The sequence below is a fragment of the Stegostoma tigrinum genome, chromosome 10 (assembly GCF_030684315.1).
Source record: "Stegostoma tigrinum isolate sSteTig4 chromosome 10, sSteTig4.hap1, whole genome shotgun sequence".
Taxonomy (NCBI): Eukaryota; Metazoa; Chordata; class Chondrichthyes; order Orectolobiformes; family Stegostomatidae; genus Stegostoma; species Stegostoma tigrinum.
In genome coordinates, this window is record NC_081363.1 from 77,637,447 (window position 1) to 77,655,889 (window position 18,443).

General features: G+C 44.5%; 1 protein-coding gene across 1 annotated transcript in view; it reads right to left on the reverse strand.

Moving 5' to 3' along the window:
- The window catches only part of LOC125455591 (sushi domain-containing protein 6-like), a 47,838-nt gene continuing 29,395 nt past the window's right edge, over nt 1-18,443 (reverse strand). Inside the window, exons 3-6 of the mRNA XM_048537749.2 lie at nt 9,197-9,394; nt 6,665-6,803; nt 5,852-6,267; nt 1-3,670 (exon numbers count right to left, since the gene is read on the reverse strand). Of these exons, the coding sequence (XP_048393706.1) occupies nt 3,645-3,670; nt 5,852-6,267; nt 6,665-6,803; nt 9,197-9,394 (779 nt within the window). The 3' untranslated portion in view covers nt 1-3,644. The remainder of the gene's footprint in view (nt 3,671-5,851; nt 6,268-6,664; nt 6,804-9,196; nt 9,395-18,443) is intronic.

Sequence of the window (18,443 nt, forward strand, 5' to 3'; positions counted from 1 at the left end):
TTAACTCACTTAGAGTAAATTTTATTTAGAAATGCAGTTATATACATAAGACAATTAAACTTAAATTAACTTTGTACAAATATTAAAATACTATCTTCACACCAATTGCAATATACAGGATTCCAAAGAAATGTGAAAGCAAAAGCCAAAGGTGCACAGGTTGAGTGACCCTGACATTCCACAGCTCTACTCAATTATACTAACAGCCAAGTCACAAGAAACCATGCTCTTGCCTCTGCATCAACAGCAGGATGGCTGTACAACAGCATCCCATTCCTCACTTAGGAAACACCAGAGAATTTTTTTTTATTTACAATGAAACCTAATCATTGACACATGCCTCCCCAGTACAGCCAACAGCCCAAGAAACAGTGATTACAAAAAAATGCACGGGCTAATCCAAGTACACGATTTGGAACACGTTCATTCAACATCTTAGCACGGGCACACACGAAGCTGCAAGGATAGGAAGGTGGAAATCCCAGTAACATGGTTGTGTCATGCTGCTGCTTAGATTCAGTAGCTGTGGATCTGATTGTTAGCTTGCAGCAAGGGTGGACTCATTTCACCTCAAAGAGCTCAGCTAGAAAGTGGCACTCAACACCACAGGGTTGGTTATGGCAAAGAAATATGCATTTAAAGGGAACACTAGAGGTGCGAGACAGGAAACAATAGAAAATTATGTTGCTTTATTGAAATGGTTCATATGAAGTACTATTATAGACTAGGTGGACTGGTGGACTTACAGCTGTAATTTGTTTGTTATTCCTGTGTCTCAGCTGTTTTATCAGAGTCCATTTCTGGTTAGAGATCCATGCCAGTCCTACCCCTGAGAGCTCCTGGGGTGTTGGATAGAGAGAGAGAGAGATTTTCTAGATTTTTTTCCTTAATCATCCTAGTTTTGGCTCTCTAAGAATGTCATTTGGTTGCGGTGTTGTGGCATATTGTGTACTGCAGCACACAAAGCCTCAGGGTTGGTTGGTTGGCTGGCTGGCTGGCTCAGGCTTTAATTAACTCATGTTCAGTCATCCTAAAGGTAACAACTGGGGAGCATCCTCACTTTGACAAAATATATGTTCAGTTCAGGGCAAGGAACAAACCTGGGAAACACCCAACTCATCGCTAAGCCTTTACTGGATCACTGTTGTAGAAAGGGGGAAATGTACAGTTAGTGTTGAAAGTATGGAAGGGATACCCGATGTGAATGTTTTGCTATCTATATGTTCCAATCTCTCCAGCCCCTAGCCTTCTGTGTTGTATCAACGTGCTTGCAATGCTTAGATGTTAAGATTTACTTCTCTGTATTCAAACACCTTAAGACTAGCATCCCTCTTGCTATCCACATTTCCAGCTGTGTTCCTATCCTTTAATACACTAACATCTCACAGAGCTCAGTGTCAAAGTATCTGATAAATTTTACTGTGACAGTTCACTAATTTAAAAAGCTTTATAAATGAAAGTGCTGTTGATTTAATTTGGCCAAGCCTAGTTTTCATTTTTTTGGAAATGTATACACATCACCTTATTAATCTAACCATTGAAGCCGTACCCTGGAATTGCACTTTTCCAGACCTCTCAATAAACTAGATGAAAACAGGAAAATACAGACATATACACGCACACTCGTACACACCCCTTAAACCCACCCATACATACACATCACTCGCATCAGCAAGGCAAAAAAAGAAAGAAAAATTCCACCTCGCCTTTCTGAAGTTTACATCAAGGAGGGGAACAGCCACCAGTATTTGGTATTCCAGCTATGGAGGACTGCAAGCAATGCAGGGTGAATTTCAGATAGTGTAAAGGTTGCAGCCTTTCTATCAGCTTACGTGGATAGATTTTACAGAATCATTGCTGACCCATAGTGAGCCAAATTAGAATGCTGCGAGTTCAAGCCACCCTTCTGAGAGTTGAGTACAAATTCTAGGCTAGCACTGACACAAAGGGAGTGCTGCACTCAGAGGTGCTAATCCAACCTTAAACTACCCCTCTGATCACCATTTTCTGAAGAAGGGTCTCAACCCAAAACGTCAAACTTTCCTGATCCTCTGATGCTACTTGCCTTGCTCTGTTCATCCAGCTTCACACAGTGTTACCTATGATCACCCTCCCTGGTGGATGTGAAAGATCCCATGGCACTTTTTCGAAGATTAAGGGACTTCTCTCCTGGATCTAGGCCAAATAGTTATCCCTCAAGCAATGTCAGTAAAACAGAATCTCTAGTCACATAACTGTCAGACTTTGTTGTGTGCAAATTGCCAGCCATACAACAGTAACTGCACTCCAAAGCTACTTCATTGGCTGTAAAGCATTTTGAGACGCTCTAAAATTGTAAAAGGTGCAATATCAATAAAAGCTATTTCTTTCTTTCCTCTTCATTCACTTCAGCAGCTACCACTAGTGTTTCCTGGTCACAGATGTAAGAGTTGGGGGAAGCCTAGCTTATGTCTGAGACAAGGTAGTTCAGCGGTCAACACTGCTACCTCACAGAACTAGGGATCCGGGTTCAATTCCAGCCTTGAGGACCTGTTTGTGTAGAGTTTGTACGTTTCTTCCCGTGTCTACTTGAGTTTCCTCCCACAGTCCAAAGATGTGCAGGTTAGGTGGATTCGCCAAGGCAAATTGCCCATAGTGTCGAGGGCTATGTGGGCTAGATGATTAGCCGTAGGGAATGCAGGGATAGAAGAGGGAAGTGGATCTGGGTGCTGTTCAGACGGTCAACGTGGACTTGATGGGCTGAATGTCACCTGTTACAGTGTGGAAACTGGCTGCAGAATCCCTAATTTGCCACAGTTAATTTCTCAAAACAAAGTAGTTTGCATGGAAGACAAAGGAGGACCTGGCCCCAATCAGCTTTCTGCAGCAGTTAGCTTTTGAACAATGCATCCCAATTTGTCTCCCATGGCAGATTACATGACTTTCGCCAACGTGTTCCTGCCTGATCCCACCTCAGAGATATATTAGGAGAGCAGCACACCTTATTGACCAAAAATAATCTTTTCTATTATACATGTCTTAGAAAGACCAACAGGCAACTAGTGGCAATGACCTGGAAACCTGCTGCACCCAGTTTAAATAGAATAAAAGGGGCAAATTGTTCATTCTGATGTTGAACTTACTCAGTTGATATTCCAAGCTGGCTTTTTGGCTTCAGATCTGAAGTCTGCACGGTCTGCCAGGTCTGGGGGAATGGATTAAGTAGTAGCCGGAGCCTTCTAACCCATCATAAACTGGACTAGGCAGTGGTGACAGACAGCGGGAACAGGAAATACACTGAAGACCAAAACAGGGTTGGGGAAAGGCAGTTAAGATGTACAGGTCGGGGCACAACCGCCACTCGGCATCTAGTCTATATCCTGTGTCGTGAAGGATGTCAGGTTTATCTGTTACTCACTAGAGGGTGATCATTCCCAGCATTACCCTCCTTATGAAGGCAGTATCTCCATAGCTAGAATGTGCCCAGTGCAGGCTGTAGATGCAACCGAGTCACAGAGTCATGTCCATACCAAGCTTCAGCAGAATGAGGGGAATGTTTTTACTGCAGCTCCTGTTATAGGATTCGAGTCAATTAATTGGAGATGGAGAGCCAAGTGTTGAAGAGGAGGCCGAGGAAGAGAAGAAGAAAGCCACAGGAGGTCCACCTAAGCATCCTTGAGCAGAGGAATATCTGAAACAGAAAGGGAACCGGCCTTGAGTTAAAAATCAACAGGTTAAAAGAGTCAGCTTTAATTCACAGCCTTCTTCGAGCACAGTGACAGCAGCAAGCCCATCTAGAATCTTTAAAATTAATAATAGCTTTCCCCTGCTTATCTCTCCAACTTCCTCCAGCCCAACATTCATCCAAGAGTGCAGTCCTTGAAACAAACTTTTTTTTTGTCACCCGCTCTAGTTCTACTTCTTCCTCTATGTCTAGAAGTTCTCTTACACACAACTGAATACTTTTTCTCCCTTCCAAACCATACTTCTTTTCATCTGTTAAACACCACCATTAAGTCACGGATGTTTCCAATTGAATAATTTATATGCAAAGTCCATTAAGGGTAATGCAAACCATCAAAGGTGGGATAGAGAGGTAGGGTCTAATATTTTGTCTCTAATCTTATGTGGGACATCTTTGGTCATTTTAAAGGTGTTACAGAAATTCAAGTTGTTCTAGTAAGAACATCATATTCCCTCAGAATTTTTCATTTATTCCTCTGGTCTGGAACAGGGACAGCCAGGTAGTGAAGCGTGCAGCATCCTTGGCTTAGTCAGTAAGGGCATAGAGTACAAAAGGAAGGAAGTGAAGTTCAATCTATGGGTATACAAATGTTGAATGTCCAGCTCTGGTCACCATACTTTCAGATGGACGTGAAAACATTAGAGAGGGTGAAGAATAGGTTAACAAGCATGATTCCAGGAATAAAGATCTTTGGGGTGGTATGGGGGTTAGCACTGCTGCTACAGAGCATCAGGGATCCAGGTTTGATTCCAGTCTGTGTGGAGTTTGCACGTTCTCTCTGTGTCTGCATGGGTTTCCTCGGGGAGCTCCAGTTCCTTTCAGAATCCAAAGATATGCAGGTTAGGTGTGTGTGTGTGTGTGTGTGTGTGTGTGTGTGATGCTATTCAGAGGACTGTAAGGATTTTATGAATATGACAATAGATTGGAGAACAGAAGGGTAGAAGAAGATTTGGTAGAGTTCTTCGAACCATTTGAAAGTCTGAGACAGAGAAAACAATCTCCCATTGGCGGAAAGACAGTATACACTTAAGGTAATTGGAAAGAGAACCAATTGTAATAGGAGGAAAATACTTTTCACACAGGGTTCAGGATCTGGAATGCAGTGCCTGGGAGTGTGGTAGAGGCAGACACAAGTGCAGCATTAGGAGGGAATTGGATTATTATCTATGAGGGAAGAACATGCAGCATCAAGGGGAGTTTAGGCAGGAATGGCACTAAATGAATCGCCCCATTCAGACAGCTAGCACAGATTATGGCAGGCTGAATGATCTTCTTCTGGGTTGTAGCCATTCTAAGTAGACACTTCAGCAGTATTCAATTCTGAGTTGCAATTGATAAAGGTAACAAATGGAATGAATTTCCTGAGGAAGTGGTGGATGCGGACACAGTTACAATGTTTAAAAGACACTTAGAGAAGTACATGAATGGGAAAGGTTTACACGGATATGGGCCAGGAGCAGGCAGGTGGGACTAGTTTAGTTTGGGATTAAGTTCAGCATGGACTGGTTAGACTGAAGGCTCTGTTTCTGTGCTGTATGACTCAATGACTCCAAGTGACAGAAATGATAAGGTACAACATTGAGAACCTGCTCTCAGGAGACCAAAGGGTTAAGTCTGCATTGCTGACCTTCCTGTGACGAGTCTCTCTCTCTGTGAACGGGAGATTGGAGATTCTGGGCCATGCTTTTGTCTGGTTTGAAGTCATTGCCCTGCTTCCAACCCAATGGGACAGGGAATTGCTGCTTAAAGAAGAACTCTTTGCCAAAAGGCCCAAACACAAACAAAATCATACAATAGTTACATCTCAGTCTGCTGTGTTGAGGCTAGCTCTCTGCATGCACAATCCATTTGGCCCCACTCCATAATTCTGTTCCTGTCCCTGTAACTCTGAAAATGCCTCTCTTCAGTAATTATTGTTTGAGCAAATGAGACAGAAGGTACAAGTGCGTGTGCAGTGAGGACTGAAAACTGAGGTACAAGGAAGGAAACAGATATATATTTACATGCAAATGTATGCTGCAATGCAAACCCATCCCATTCTAGGAATCCCCACATTGCAAGTTGAATTATACACTTTGTCAGTCAAAGACCTACAAAACATCAAGCCCTGTAGGAGGCACTGCTTACCATCAGTAGATCCCACAGGGGAGGAGAGAGATAGAAGACTCTGGACGTCACTGCTCTCGGAGTCTTGAGTATCAGAAGACAAAGACAGCCTCATCACCAAACTATGGGGGTGTGCGGGGGACGAGAAGGCGGGCTGATGAATCAGAACAGTCTCTGAGCGGTTTCCACTGCCATGGGCCTCAGAGTCACCAGGACCTTCTGGGCAGTCATCAGCACCTCTGGTGCAGTGGGCACCTTCCTCTGGGGCGTCCTCACCTGGGACTGGTCCTTCCGCCATGACGATCTGTACTCGTGAGCCAGAAGGCGGGATGGCAGCTCCTGAGCTGCCGTACACGGCTTCCTCATAGGATGGCAGAGATACAGGAACCCCATCCACTACGATGGACACCTGTTCCCCCGACACTCCCTGATCTCGCCTGGGGACAGATACATACATGTGGTTAAACATAATGTGACTAGCTCATTGGCTCAAACCTCAGGAGACTGTGAGGAAAATGAAGAACAGAAAGGGGCCATTGTTATCCCCTCAAGTCTATTTAAACATACAATTAGATCCTGGATGACCTGCATCAATCACACCTCTCCTATAATCACAACCCCCATAGTGCACAGTTACAAGGTCCCAAAGCGAATCAACCCCCCCAAGCCACCTTGTCCTAGACTGACCATGTCCTTGCCTCCTAGCCACAGACACAGCTCCCAGAGATGCAGTTGCCCCACCTCCAGTTTCCCAGACAGACACACGACGCAACCCACCCCGACACACACACACACACACACACACAAAATCTGCTTTGATCATTCTTTACCCACCTACTGTGGTGAAATGACTTCAACTTTGGTTGCAACAAAACAAATAAAACTACCAGGAGGAGGATCAAAGCAACAGAGCTTGCAGTCGATGCAACTATCGATAGTGTTGGAACTCCAATTGTTGCCCTTGTGTCTTTATCTAAATCGAAGAAATTAAACAGAATGAGCCTCAACATCAATAAATTGCATTAATTCTTTCAATAATCTGAGATACTCACAGCCATTACTGAAATTGCCAACACACCTGTTGTATACTTTATATAACTCAGAGAGGTGCATGGCTGTGAGTGTATAAGAAAGATTATTCGGTGCGTTAAAATGTCTGCTCCATACTTTCAGTTCTAGCTTCCAGTAACTTATACAATTTACTTATTCCTTCCAAGTTCACATTCAGGCTTAATGAATGAAACATAATGAGCATCAATACTAAACAGGTTCTCATAACCAAAGATAATTGAACACTATAATAACCAATGCAGAGATAGAAAAAGTGTGGTTTCTGAGCATCTAAAATACTCAGAACATAAATACCACCCTTGCCTCCAATGTGTTTTATAGGAAATTGATTCCATCACAGCAAAAGCCTAGAAATCCGGAACTGCCTGTTTTTGACATCACGTGGGGTTAGCATGAAGAGGGCAGATGGAAACAGAGCGGCAGACAGACAGAAACACAGATTGAGAGATACAGAGAAAGAGAGATATGTGTACACAGAAATAGAGGAAAAGAGAGAAAGACACGGACAGAGAAGCAGAGGGACAGAAACAAATACAGATGCACAACTGGAATCAGAGAAGGCACACATACAATGACAAAACAGGGAGAAGGAGAGAGAGAGAGAGACAAATACAGAGCTACAGTGAGAGACAGCAGGAGACACAAAGAAAGAGTGAGGCTTCTGCATGCAGAGGAAGAAAGAGAAGTTTTTATTTAGAAGGTCAATTTAAAACAAAGTCACCTAGAACAGTTCATAACCAAAAAGAATGAGACTTCATACCTTTAATTGTTAATTTTCTGAGCCAGAGAGGTTGCTTGGTAATCATTAACAATTATCATGCTATTAAATAGGTACTTGTATTATTACATATCAGGCATAGAATTCTGTGGCAAGGTTAATGCGTAAATGAAGGAATTTTGTGGAACTCACTAGTGCCCTGTCCTGTGCTGCCCTCATGCAATTGCAATCCCACACCAAAATGACTGCTTCCCTGAACACCATAAGACCATAAAGAACAGGAACAGGAGTAGGCTGTTTGGCTTCACAACGGTTTTTCTAGCCCTTTCTGTAACCCTTGAGTCCACTTCTTATCAAGAGTCTATCTCAGCCTTAGATGCATACAAGGACTCTGTCCCCACAGCTCTCTGTGGCAAGGACTTCCAAAGACTCTCAGCTGTCTGACAGAAGAAATTCCTCTCCATCTCAGTCTTAAATTTACCCCTATTTACTCTGAAACCATGTCCTCTGTTACGAGACTTTCCCACAAAGGGAAACATCTCTAATAATTTAAACATCTTAAGAATCCTGTACGTCCCAATGAGATCACCTCTCATTCTTCTTTATATTACAATGAGGAAAGTCCTAAACTGTTTAACCTTTGCTTATAAGACAATACTTGCATACCAGGACTCATCCTAATGAACCTTCTCTGGGCTGCCTCCAATAAAATGACATCTTTCCTTAAACAAGGGGATCAAAACTGCCATCGGTATTCCAGGTATGATCTTACCAGCACCGTGTACAATCGCAGTAAGAATTTCCTACTCTTACACTCCAACCCCCTTGAAATAAGGGGTAATATTCCATTAGCCTTCCTGATTACCTGCTGCACTTGTTTGCTAGCTTTCTGTGTTTCATGCGCAAGTCCACATAAGCCCCCTTTATGTTGCAGCTTCCTGCAGTTTTCCACCATTTAAATAAAGCTCTGTTCTCCCTTCCCAAATTAACAACACATTTCCCACATTGTACTCCATTTGCCAACTTTCTGCCCACTTACTGAACCTTTCAATATCTCTCTGTTTGTATCCCTCTCAAAACTTTTCATTTTTTTTTGGTGTCATCTGTCAACTTGGAGGAGTCCTAACTCTGTCCAGTGCACTTGGGCGGCTGAGGACAAGCAGTAAATATTGGACTGTCCAGCAAAGTCCAAGATCAACTGAGGAAAATGTCTCCCCTCTAAACCCAACACCAGCACCGGGGGTTCAAGCCCCTGAGTTCTGAAGGCATGGACACAGTTCAACCTAACAGTCCTGATGCAACACCAAGTGAATGCTGCATTGCCAGGGGTGGTATTAAAAAAAAGAGACTGTCTTCCACCAAACAGGTGAGTGTAAAAATTCCAATGCACAATAGAGTTCAAAAGATTAAGGGTGTTCTGCCCTGTGCCTCATTTATGTTTGGTAGAGCTTACTGTCCACAAATTGACTGCCTCATTCCTTTCACGACTTTTATAAAAACATTTATTTGCTCTGAGTAATCCAATGGCCATGAAAGGCACACGATGAATGCAATTCCAGGTTCCAACACACACTGACCAGGGTTCAGCCTGCAGCTGATCTCCATCGCGGGTTTCCATTCTCCATTCTCACAGGTCAGGTACTTGTAGTCTCCCTTCAGAGTGTAGCCTTCATCACAGAAGTACTCGATGACCGTGCTGGGCACAAAGCTGGCACATGGTGAGGGGTGGCACGCAAAGCCTCCATTTTCGGGTTGCAGTGGTTGCTGGCAGACTGCTGGGAGTAGAAACAAAGAGTCACAGATTCAGAGAGATGTACGGCACAGAAACAGGCCCTTCTGTCCAACTCGTCCATGCTGACCTGATTTTCTAGTTAAATCTAGACCCGTTTGCCATCATTTTCCCCATACCTATTCACATACCCATCCAGATGTCTTTTAAATGTTGTAATTGTACCAGCCTCCACCACTTCCTCTGGCAGCTCATTTCATACACGTGCCACCCTCTTTTACATGATTTTATAAGGTCACCCCTCAGCCTCAGGTGCTCCGGGGAAAAACAGCCCCAAGTCCATACAGCCTCTCCCTACAGGTCAAAACCTCCAACCCTTGGCAACATTCCTGTAAATCTTTTCTGAACCCTTTCATGTTTCACAACATCTTTCCTACAGCAGGGAGACCGGAATGACACGCAGTATTCCAACAGTGGCCTAATCAAGATTCTGTACAGCCACAAAATGACCTCACAACTCCTATCCTCAATGCACTTATCAATAAAGACAAGCGTACCAAAAGCCTTTTTCATTATCCTATCAACCTTAAAATTTGCTTTCAAGGACTATGAACCTGCACTCGAAGGTCTCTTTATTCAGCAACACTCCCCAGGACCTTGCCATTAAACGTATAAGCCTTGCTCTAATTTGCCTTTCCAAAATACAGCACCTCATATTTATCCAAATTAAAGTCCATCTGCCATTCCTCAGCCCATTGGCCCTTCTGATCAAGATCCTGTTGTACTCTGAGGTAACCTTCTTTGCTGTCCACTACACCTCCAATTTTAGTGTCACCTGCAAACTTACTAAACATACCTCCAATGTTCACACACAAATCATTTATATAAATGATGAAAAGCAGTGGACCCAGCACCGATCCTTGTGGCACACTGCTGGTCACAGGCCTCCACTCTGAAAAACAACCCTCCACCATCACCACTTTTTGTCTCCTATTTTCGAGACAGTTATGTACCCAAACGGCTAGTTCTCCCTGTATTTCATTTGATCTAACCTTGCTACTATGTGGAACCTTATTGAACACCTTACTGAAGTCCATACAGATCATGTCCACTGCTCTGTCCTCATCAATCTTCTTCATTACTTCTTCAAAAAAAAAACCCAATGAAGTTAATGAGACACGATTTCCCATGCACAGAGTCATGCTGACTATCCCTAATCGGTCTCTGCCTTTCCAAATACATGTAAATCGTGTCCATCAGGATTCTCTCCAACAACTTGCCCACCACTGATGTCAGGCTCACCGGTCTGCAGTTCCCTGGCTTTTCCTTAACACTTTTCTTAAAGTGTTAGCCAACACCAGTCTTCTGGCACCTCACCTATGGCTATCGATGTTACAAATATCTCAGTGAGGGGCCTATCAATCACTTCCCCAGCTTCCCACAGAGTTCTAGGGTACACCTGATCAGGTCTCAGGGATTTATACAACTTTATGCGTTTTAAAACATTCAACGCCTCTTCCTCTGTGATACGCACATTTTGCAAGATGTCATTATATATTTCTCCACGCTTTATCTTCTATATCCTTCTCCAAAGTAAACACTGATACAAAATACTTTCCTCTATCTCTTGCCATTCCACACATAGGCAACCTTGCTGATTTATAAGGGGCCCTATTCTCTCCCTAGTTACTCTTTTGTCCTTAATGTATTTGTAGAATTCCTCATTGTTATGAGCGATCGCTGCACTTCTCCAATTGTGAGTTTGGTGTTTCCCTGATTTGGAATCCTCCACCATTGGCAACAATGCATTCAGAGGCTTTGGCCCAAAGTTCTGACCATCTAAAGTTCTGACCATCTAAACTTCTTCTCCTCTCTACCACACTCTCCTCCTTTTAAGTTGCTCCATAAAACCCCCCATGTCTGACCACACTCTCGCTCACATACACCTCCTGGGTGGCAGTCAGGTAGGCAGCTCACCACCACCTTCTTGAGGGGACTTTGAGATGGCCAGTAAACACTAGGCCAGCCAGCAATGCCCGCTACATTCCATGAATGATGTTTTAAACAAAAACATCAAAGGAAGGCAATAAAAATTGTCTGATTCAGGAAAGATTGAGAACATGTGGACAAAGAAGTGGGTTTTACAGAGTGGTTTTAAAAGGGCAAGAGAACAACAAACAGCGGTGGTTTTTTTTGAGTGAATTTTTACCCAAGCTAATAGTACTATACAAATGCAAGTTGTTGTTGATGCAAGTGTGCATAAACTACTGTAGCTTTGATGCTCAACTTTCACCTTCAGATGATCAACTCACACAATGAGCTAAAATCCTGTTTGGCCAGCTGACGTGGAAGATGTATTTAAACAAGCAACAGTTGTGTTTTCATAGGTGCCCAATGCATCAAAATAGCTACAAAAGGCCACAAAATTGATGACTCCAATAAGGATTTATGGTGTTGGCCACATTGATGGGACACAGCAGAGTCAACCTTGCCACAGATATACTAGTGGTCAGGGAACTAGTGGAATTTGACATATTGAGAGGGAAGAATGGTTCTGAAGTTCAGAGCTAACACACCTTCGCCTTGGTGATAATACCATCAACTAAAGAAATACAACTGCTTTTGGGTCAGACGTATGGTAGATCCTTCATGAAGCTCTGAGCTATGCAGTCAGATAACTAAGCAAAGAGGGACATTAAGTTGCGTTGATGGGAGCAGGAATTACAAAGTTACGTTAATACTATGTAGCACACGCCAACCTGAAAGAGGCTTGCTGTGGACTACGGAAAGCCCCTCTATTCCTGCTCCAACAGATTGGTCCAACTCAACAAGCGATTTGGGGTCCTACAATTTAAACAGGACTCTGGCTGCCAGTACAAGTCGGAGCAGTTGACGCTTGTAGCGTCTTTACTCCAACCAATCCCAGGAAACAGTGGAATTAATGATGCAACAGCAATAAATTTGGGAATAATTTTTGACAGTCTTGGGGGGAAAAGAGTAAACAGCTGCCTACCCAGTGACAGCAACCTGTCCAACTGAAACCTCCCTGCACGGCTTGTTCCATTACCCTGGAAGATGATGGCGGCATGAATCAGCCTTGGTGGTTCTCTGTAGACCACCCACACCATCTGAGGACAAGGCCAGATCCTCGGATTCATCAGAGTCAACTAATGGGCTCCCCCTGAGTCAAGTGCCGTGGACCCAGCTGACAAGTCAAACTGTTGTGCAGAGCAGGGGGATGAAACGGTTCCGGGAGATTACGGACACGAGGGGAGATCTGCCAGGATTTCCCAACCAGTCCTCCCATCAAAACCAGGGCTCAACTTTGAAGGAAAATAGGAACATTCTTTGCAATGTCCTGGCCACCATCTCCACCACAACGAGGTGACGTGGCTGGCATCCAGTTGTTGTTGAGGGAGCTTTCTGTGTGCAAATTAACTCCTGTGTTTCCTTCAATACAGCTTCAAAATTAGTGCACTTGACTGTCAAGTGCTTTTGGGAATCCTGAGGATGCAAACAGCACAATATGATCGAGAGCCCCGTCACACTGCAGATAGTAATCAGCAAAAGCAGTCATGGTGGCAACAGCCAATAAACTCATGCTGCTCTGGTATTGTTCAATTGTGTCAGCAATCCAATGGTATTCATTAAGCATCAAGAAACTAATCCTCACTCCACCCACAGGACAATTGTGTTCAACACTAAAAGGCAGCAAGAGCTGCAGGGGCAGGAAAGTCAATGTTTCAGGCTTAGATCCTTCACTGGCAATGGAAAGTGGGGGGAAGGGAACTGGGAAATAAAGAGTGGGAGGAGGGTGGGGCTGGGGGGAAGGTTGAATGGTGATAGGTGGATGCAGGTAGGGAGTGGTGTGAAGGGTGGGGCAGATAGGTAAGGAAGGAGATGTAGGGGTTGTGTCAGATCAAGGAGGAAGGGCTGAGGCAGAGGGTTGCACATGGCATGAGGCCGGGGGTGGGGAGATTTTGAATCTGGTGAATTCTAGTTTAGGCCATCAGGCCGTAAGCTCCTAAGGCGGAACACGAGGTGTTGGTCCTCCAGTTTGAGGGTAGCGTCATTGTGGCACTGGAGGAGGCACAGGATAGACATGTCACCCAGGGAGTGGGAGGGGGAGTTAAAATGGCCCACGACTGGATGGGTTTGTTGATTATAGCATACAGAGCGCAGATGCTCCATGAAATGGTGGTTTTGGAGCCTCCGCTTGGTCTCATTGATGTAGAAGCCACGTCGGGAACAGCGGATACAATAGGAATCTAATCTAATCTAAAATCTAACCACATTAGCAGATGTGCAGGTCAACCCCTGTTTGACATGGAAGGTGTTTTTGGTTCCTTGGATGGGGGTGAAGGGGGGTGGTGGTGGTGTAAGGGCAGGGGTGGCACTTCCTGCAGTTGCAGGGAAAGATGCCCGGGGTGGTGGGGAGTGTGGAGTGGACGAGGGAGTCACGGAGAGAGCGGTCCCTATGAAAGGCAGATGATACGGGTGGGGAATGAAATTTCTCTTTGGTGGTGGGGTTGGATTGCAGGTGCTTTTGTTTTTTTATTTCTGTTGGGGGGGGGGGGGAGGGAGACAGAATCTCCCTTGTCCTCACACACCATCCCACCAACCTCAGTATCCAACATATCACTCTCCGCCACTTCCACCACCTATAGTCCGACTACACGACCAAAGAGATATTCCCCTCCTCACCTCGATTTGCCTTTCATAGGTACCGCTCACTCTGCAATTCCCTCATCCGCTCCACACACCCCCGGCATCTTTCCCTTCAACCGCAGGAGGTGCTATACTTGCCCCTACACCTCCTCCCTCAGCCCCATCCCAGGCTCCAACAATCTTTCCAAATCTGATAGGGATCCACCTCCAACCTGGTCAACTGTATCCACTGCTCCCGATGTGGTCTCCTCTACATCAGTGAGACCAAGCACAGACTCGGGGACAGATTTGTGGAGCATCTGCGCTCTGTATGCTATATTCAACAACACTTTCCAAACGTAAATCATTTTAACTCCCTGGGTGACATGTGTATGCTGGATCTCCTCCAGTACCACTATGATGCCACCCACAAACTGCAGGAGCTGTACCTTATATTCCACCTTGGGAGCCTACAGCCCAATGTGGATTTTACTAGTTCCAAAATCACCCCACCCCTGGCCTCATCCCCACCTCGTCGACCTGACACAACAGTTCCATCTTTTTCCCCACCTATCCACCCCATCCTTCCCACTGACCAATCTCCACATCATCTACCTGCATCCACCTGTCACCATCCCACCTCCCCATTCCCAGCCCCACCCTCCTCCCTCTATTTATTTGCCAGTTTCCTTGCCCCACTCCAGTCCTAATCAAGGGTCCAGGCCCGAAATGTCTCCTGCTCCTCCACACTGCCTGACCTCCAGCTCCACACTGTATCATTATATTCAACAGTAGTATCAATAATGAAGCATTAATTGTGTTAACGCTGATTTATTGGAAATGATCTTCACAGAGAGCACCAACCAATGACCAGCTGAACCTCTCTGGTGCCACACACTGACCGTGATCCTCCTCAGGTTTTCTCAAACAGCACCCAGTGCCATTTTAATCCAGCTCCCTCACACTGTCACTCAGTAACCCCTCTCCCCCAGCCCCCTGTGTTACTGGCTGTATCTCTCCCGATGTTAATCCAGCTCCCTCACTCTGTCACTCAGTAACCCCTCTCCCCCAGCACCCTGTGTTACTGACTGTATCTCTCCCAATGTTAATCCAGCTCACTCACACTGTCGCTCACTTACCCCTGCCCCTCTGATCCTGTGAGATTTTGATTATTTGTATTAATCTTGTTCAGGTACACCTGTAGATCAGGTGACCCGGGGCCTCCTAGCTCAGTAGTAGGGTCATGACCACTGTATCACAATAGTCCTCCTGTGAGACACTATGATTAAGTTTATTCCCAACAGAAAAAGCACTGTTGGCAGGCAGTGCAAATTGCTTACTCCCTTGTCCCAATCCTCATTCTGTACATACACACACTCACTCGCTCACATATACACACATACATACACACACACACACACACAGCTCATACATGGTGGAAACCCTGGGGCAGTCTCATTATGTTCATGGTCATTTCAGAGGCAGAAACACACTCAGACTGGACAAATCTTTCCTCCCCATTTCCTCCTTGGGTTCCTATGAACCCTTGGCCAACATTTCCATCTCACTGTTGATACAACTCTGTCCTGCTTGGCCACATCACAGTAGCGTGTTTGTCTTCACATGTAGACCAGACTGGATAAAGGATGACAGATTTCTCACCAGAGTACACTCAAGGAGCTTTCCCTGGGCTTTCCCTACAGCTCAACACCCCTAAGATTCTCAGTCAATTTAACCTATTGATTTTAAAGTTTTACAGTTACCACTGGCTGGCTTCCCCCAGAAGTTGGGATCTCCAAATTACTCAATCAGCAGCATTGTAGCTATGGTGCTTGTTGCAGACAATACAACAGTAATCTCAGGCAGCTGCCTGAACACTTTCTGAGTGCCAGAGCGGTTATTAATAGCAGCAACAGTAGAAATGCAGACAGCTGCTACATTCCTCTCCAGTTTCTGCCCTTAGCGGAATGTCCATTGTTACAGGAATGATCAGAACGGACAAACCATTGTTAACAACAGAACTCACCCTGATTTTAGGGGTAAGCGTGTTTGGGAAAAGATGCAGAAGAAAGACTGAACAATGAGAAAAGGAGCGTGAGAAAGAAAACACAGAATTGTGACAGACGCAGATTTATACACATGGGAAGGGCAGGACATGGACATAAAATAGACAGAGGCAGGGCAGAGAAAGTGTAGGAGACTTTTAGACGTGCGCAAACGCAGACACCGACACTCACACACACATATATACACATACACACACCCCTAGGTGGCAAGAATGTGATGGAGAAAGAGACAAATACAAAGGAGAGATTTACAAGACCAAGGTACAGGATGAAAGACTGAGCATGACAAAGGGTGAAAAGAGATAAAAACCAAAAGAACTGAGGACGTTGAAAATCAGAAACAAAAATAGAAATTGTTGGGAAGTCTCAGCAGATCTGGGAACACGGCTCAGAAACAGCCTAGTTGCTTCACATCCAATTCTGAAGCACAGTTACTGTTGCAACATAAACATAAGGGAGAGATAATGGGAACTGCAGATGCTGGAGATTCCAAGATAATAAAATGTGAGGCTGGATGAACACAGCAGGCCAAGCAGCATCTCAGGAGCACAAAAGCTGACGTTTCGGGCCTAGACCCTTCATCAGACCCTCTGATGAAGGGTCTAGGCCCGAAACGTCAGCTTTTGTGCTCCTGAGATGCTGCTTGGCCTGCTGTGTTCATCCAGCCTCACATTTTATTACCATAAACATAAGGGAGACAATTTGTATTGAGCAATACCCCACAAACACGAACATGAAAATGATCAGATAGCCCGCATTTTGATAACATTGGTCAGGGGTTAACCATTGACAGGATGTCAGGGAGAGTCTCCTTGTTTTTTTAAAATATAAAGTCACATATCACGCAGAAGGCAGGCAAGCGGCAGCTACACACCAGGGGCACTGACCCCAGCCAGAGTGAATGAGAACAACAATACAAAACTGTCGTTTGGTTAGTTTTGTGACTTGCATCATCTGAGGATTACACAAACGACTTTGTCATGAAATAATGGAAGTGGCTGGATTACTACATTGTGTAAGGATAATCAGCTCTTTGTACTGGCTACACAGGGATCGCAATCGCTTCCACCATTTAAACCCAACTTCAGTAAAGTCGGAGAGAACAGAGAAGAATGGGCTAGGAAGCAGAGATCCTGTGGCAGAGAAGCAAGCCATTTATTTCCCCCAGGAAGAGTTTCAGTAAGAAGAAAAGGCTGTCTGGGAGTAATAGAGTCGAACAGCATAGAAACAGACCCTTTGGTCCAACCAGTCTGTGCCAACCATAATCCCAAACTAAACTAGTCCCACCTGCCTGTGCTTGGCCCATATCCTTCCAAACATTTCTTATTCATGAACTTATCCAGATGTCTTTTAAACATTGTAACTCTACCCACATCCACCACTTCCTCTGGCAGTTCATTCCAGGCATGAACCACTCTCATTTTTTTTAAATTAAAAAAAGTTGTCCCTCATGTCCTTTTTAAATTGTTTGCCTCTCACATTAAAAAATATGCCGCCGGTCTCTAAATCTCCCAATCTAGGGAAATCAAAATCTGCTATTCACCTTATCTATACACCTCAGTAAAGGTCACCGCTGTCCAGTCTCTCTAAAAACTCAAACCTTCTATTCCCGACAACGTTCTGGTAAATCTTTTCTGAACCCTCTCCGGTTTAATAATATCCTTTCTGTAACAGGGAGACCAGAATTGAGGCAAGTAGACACTAACTCCCATTTAAAAGCAAAATACTGGAACAAAACCCCTGACATTCCACTACAATATGAAGGCCCAATGGGAAATAAGGCAGCTTTAAGTTTTCCAGCCTGTTCTCCTTCCAGCCCCCACCACTGAAAGACTCAAAGGGGCATCATGTCCTTATGGAAGGAAAGGATCCGTCAAGGCAGGAAGCTGAGAAATAGTGAAAGCAGATAAGCACCAAGTATCAGACAACAGCAGAAACAATAACCAATTACATTTACATAGCACCCTGAACTTCACAACATCGTCTCAAGGGTCAACATGGTATTCACAGCAAAGTTCAATCTTGAGACACAACAGCTTGGGCAGAGGCTAGGGTTTTGACTTTTGATAAATACCACGACATGATCAGCTCATAATTAAGACATGTAGTCAGAATACAAGCAGGAGAATGGACAGCAAGCAGGCTACACTAGAAAACAGAGAGATCAAGTCAGGGCAAAGGATTTTTCATCTTAATCAATTAGATTTAAATTTAAACACACTAAGACATTTTCAAAAGCACTTGGCTTAAACTCGTCATTCCAGCTAGTGGAATTCACAGAGCTAGGAAGTGAAAGACTATTGCCTTAAAAGGCGAGGGGGAATGGATGAGTTTAGGAAGGAAATTCCATAACTTAGGTCCTCCCACTGCTGAAGGCATGGT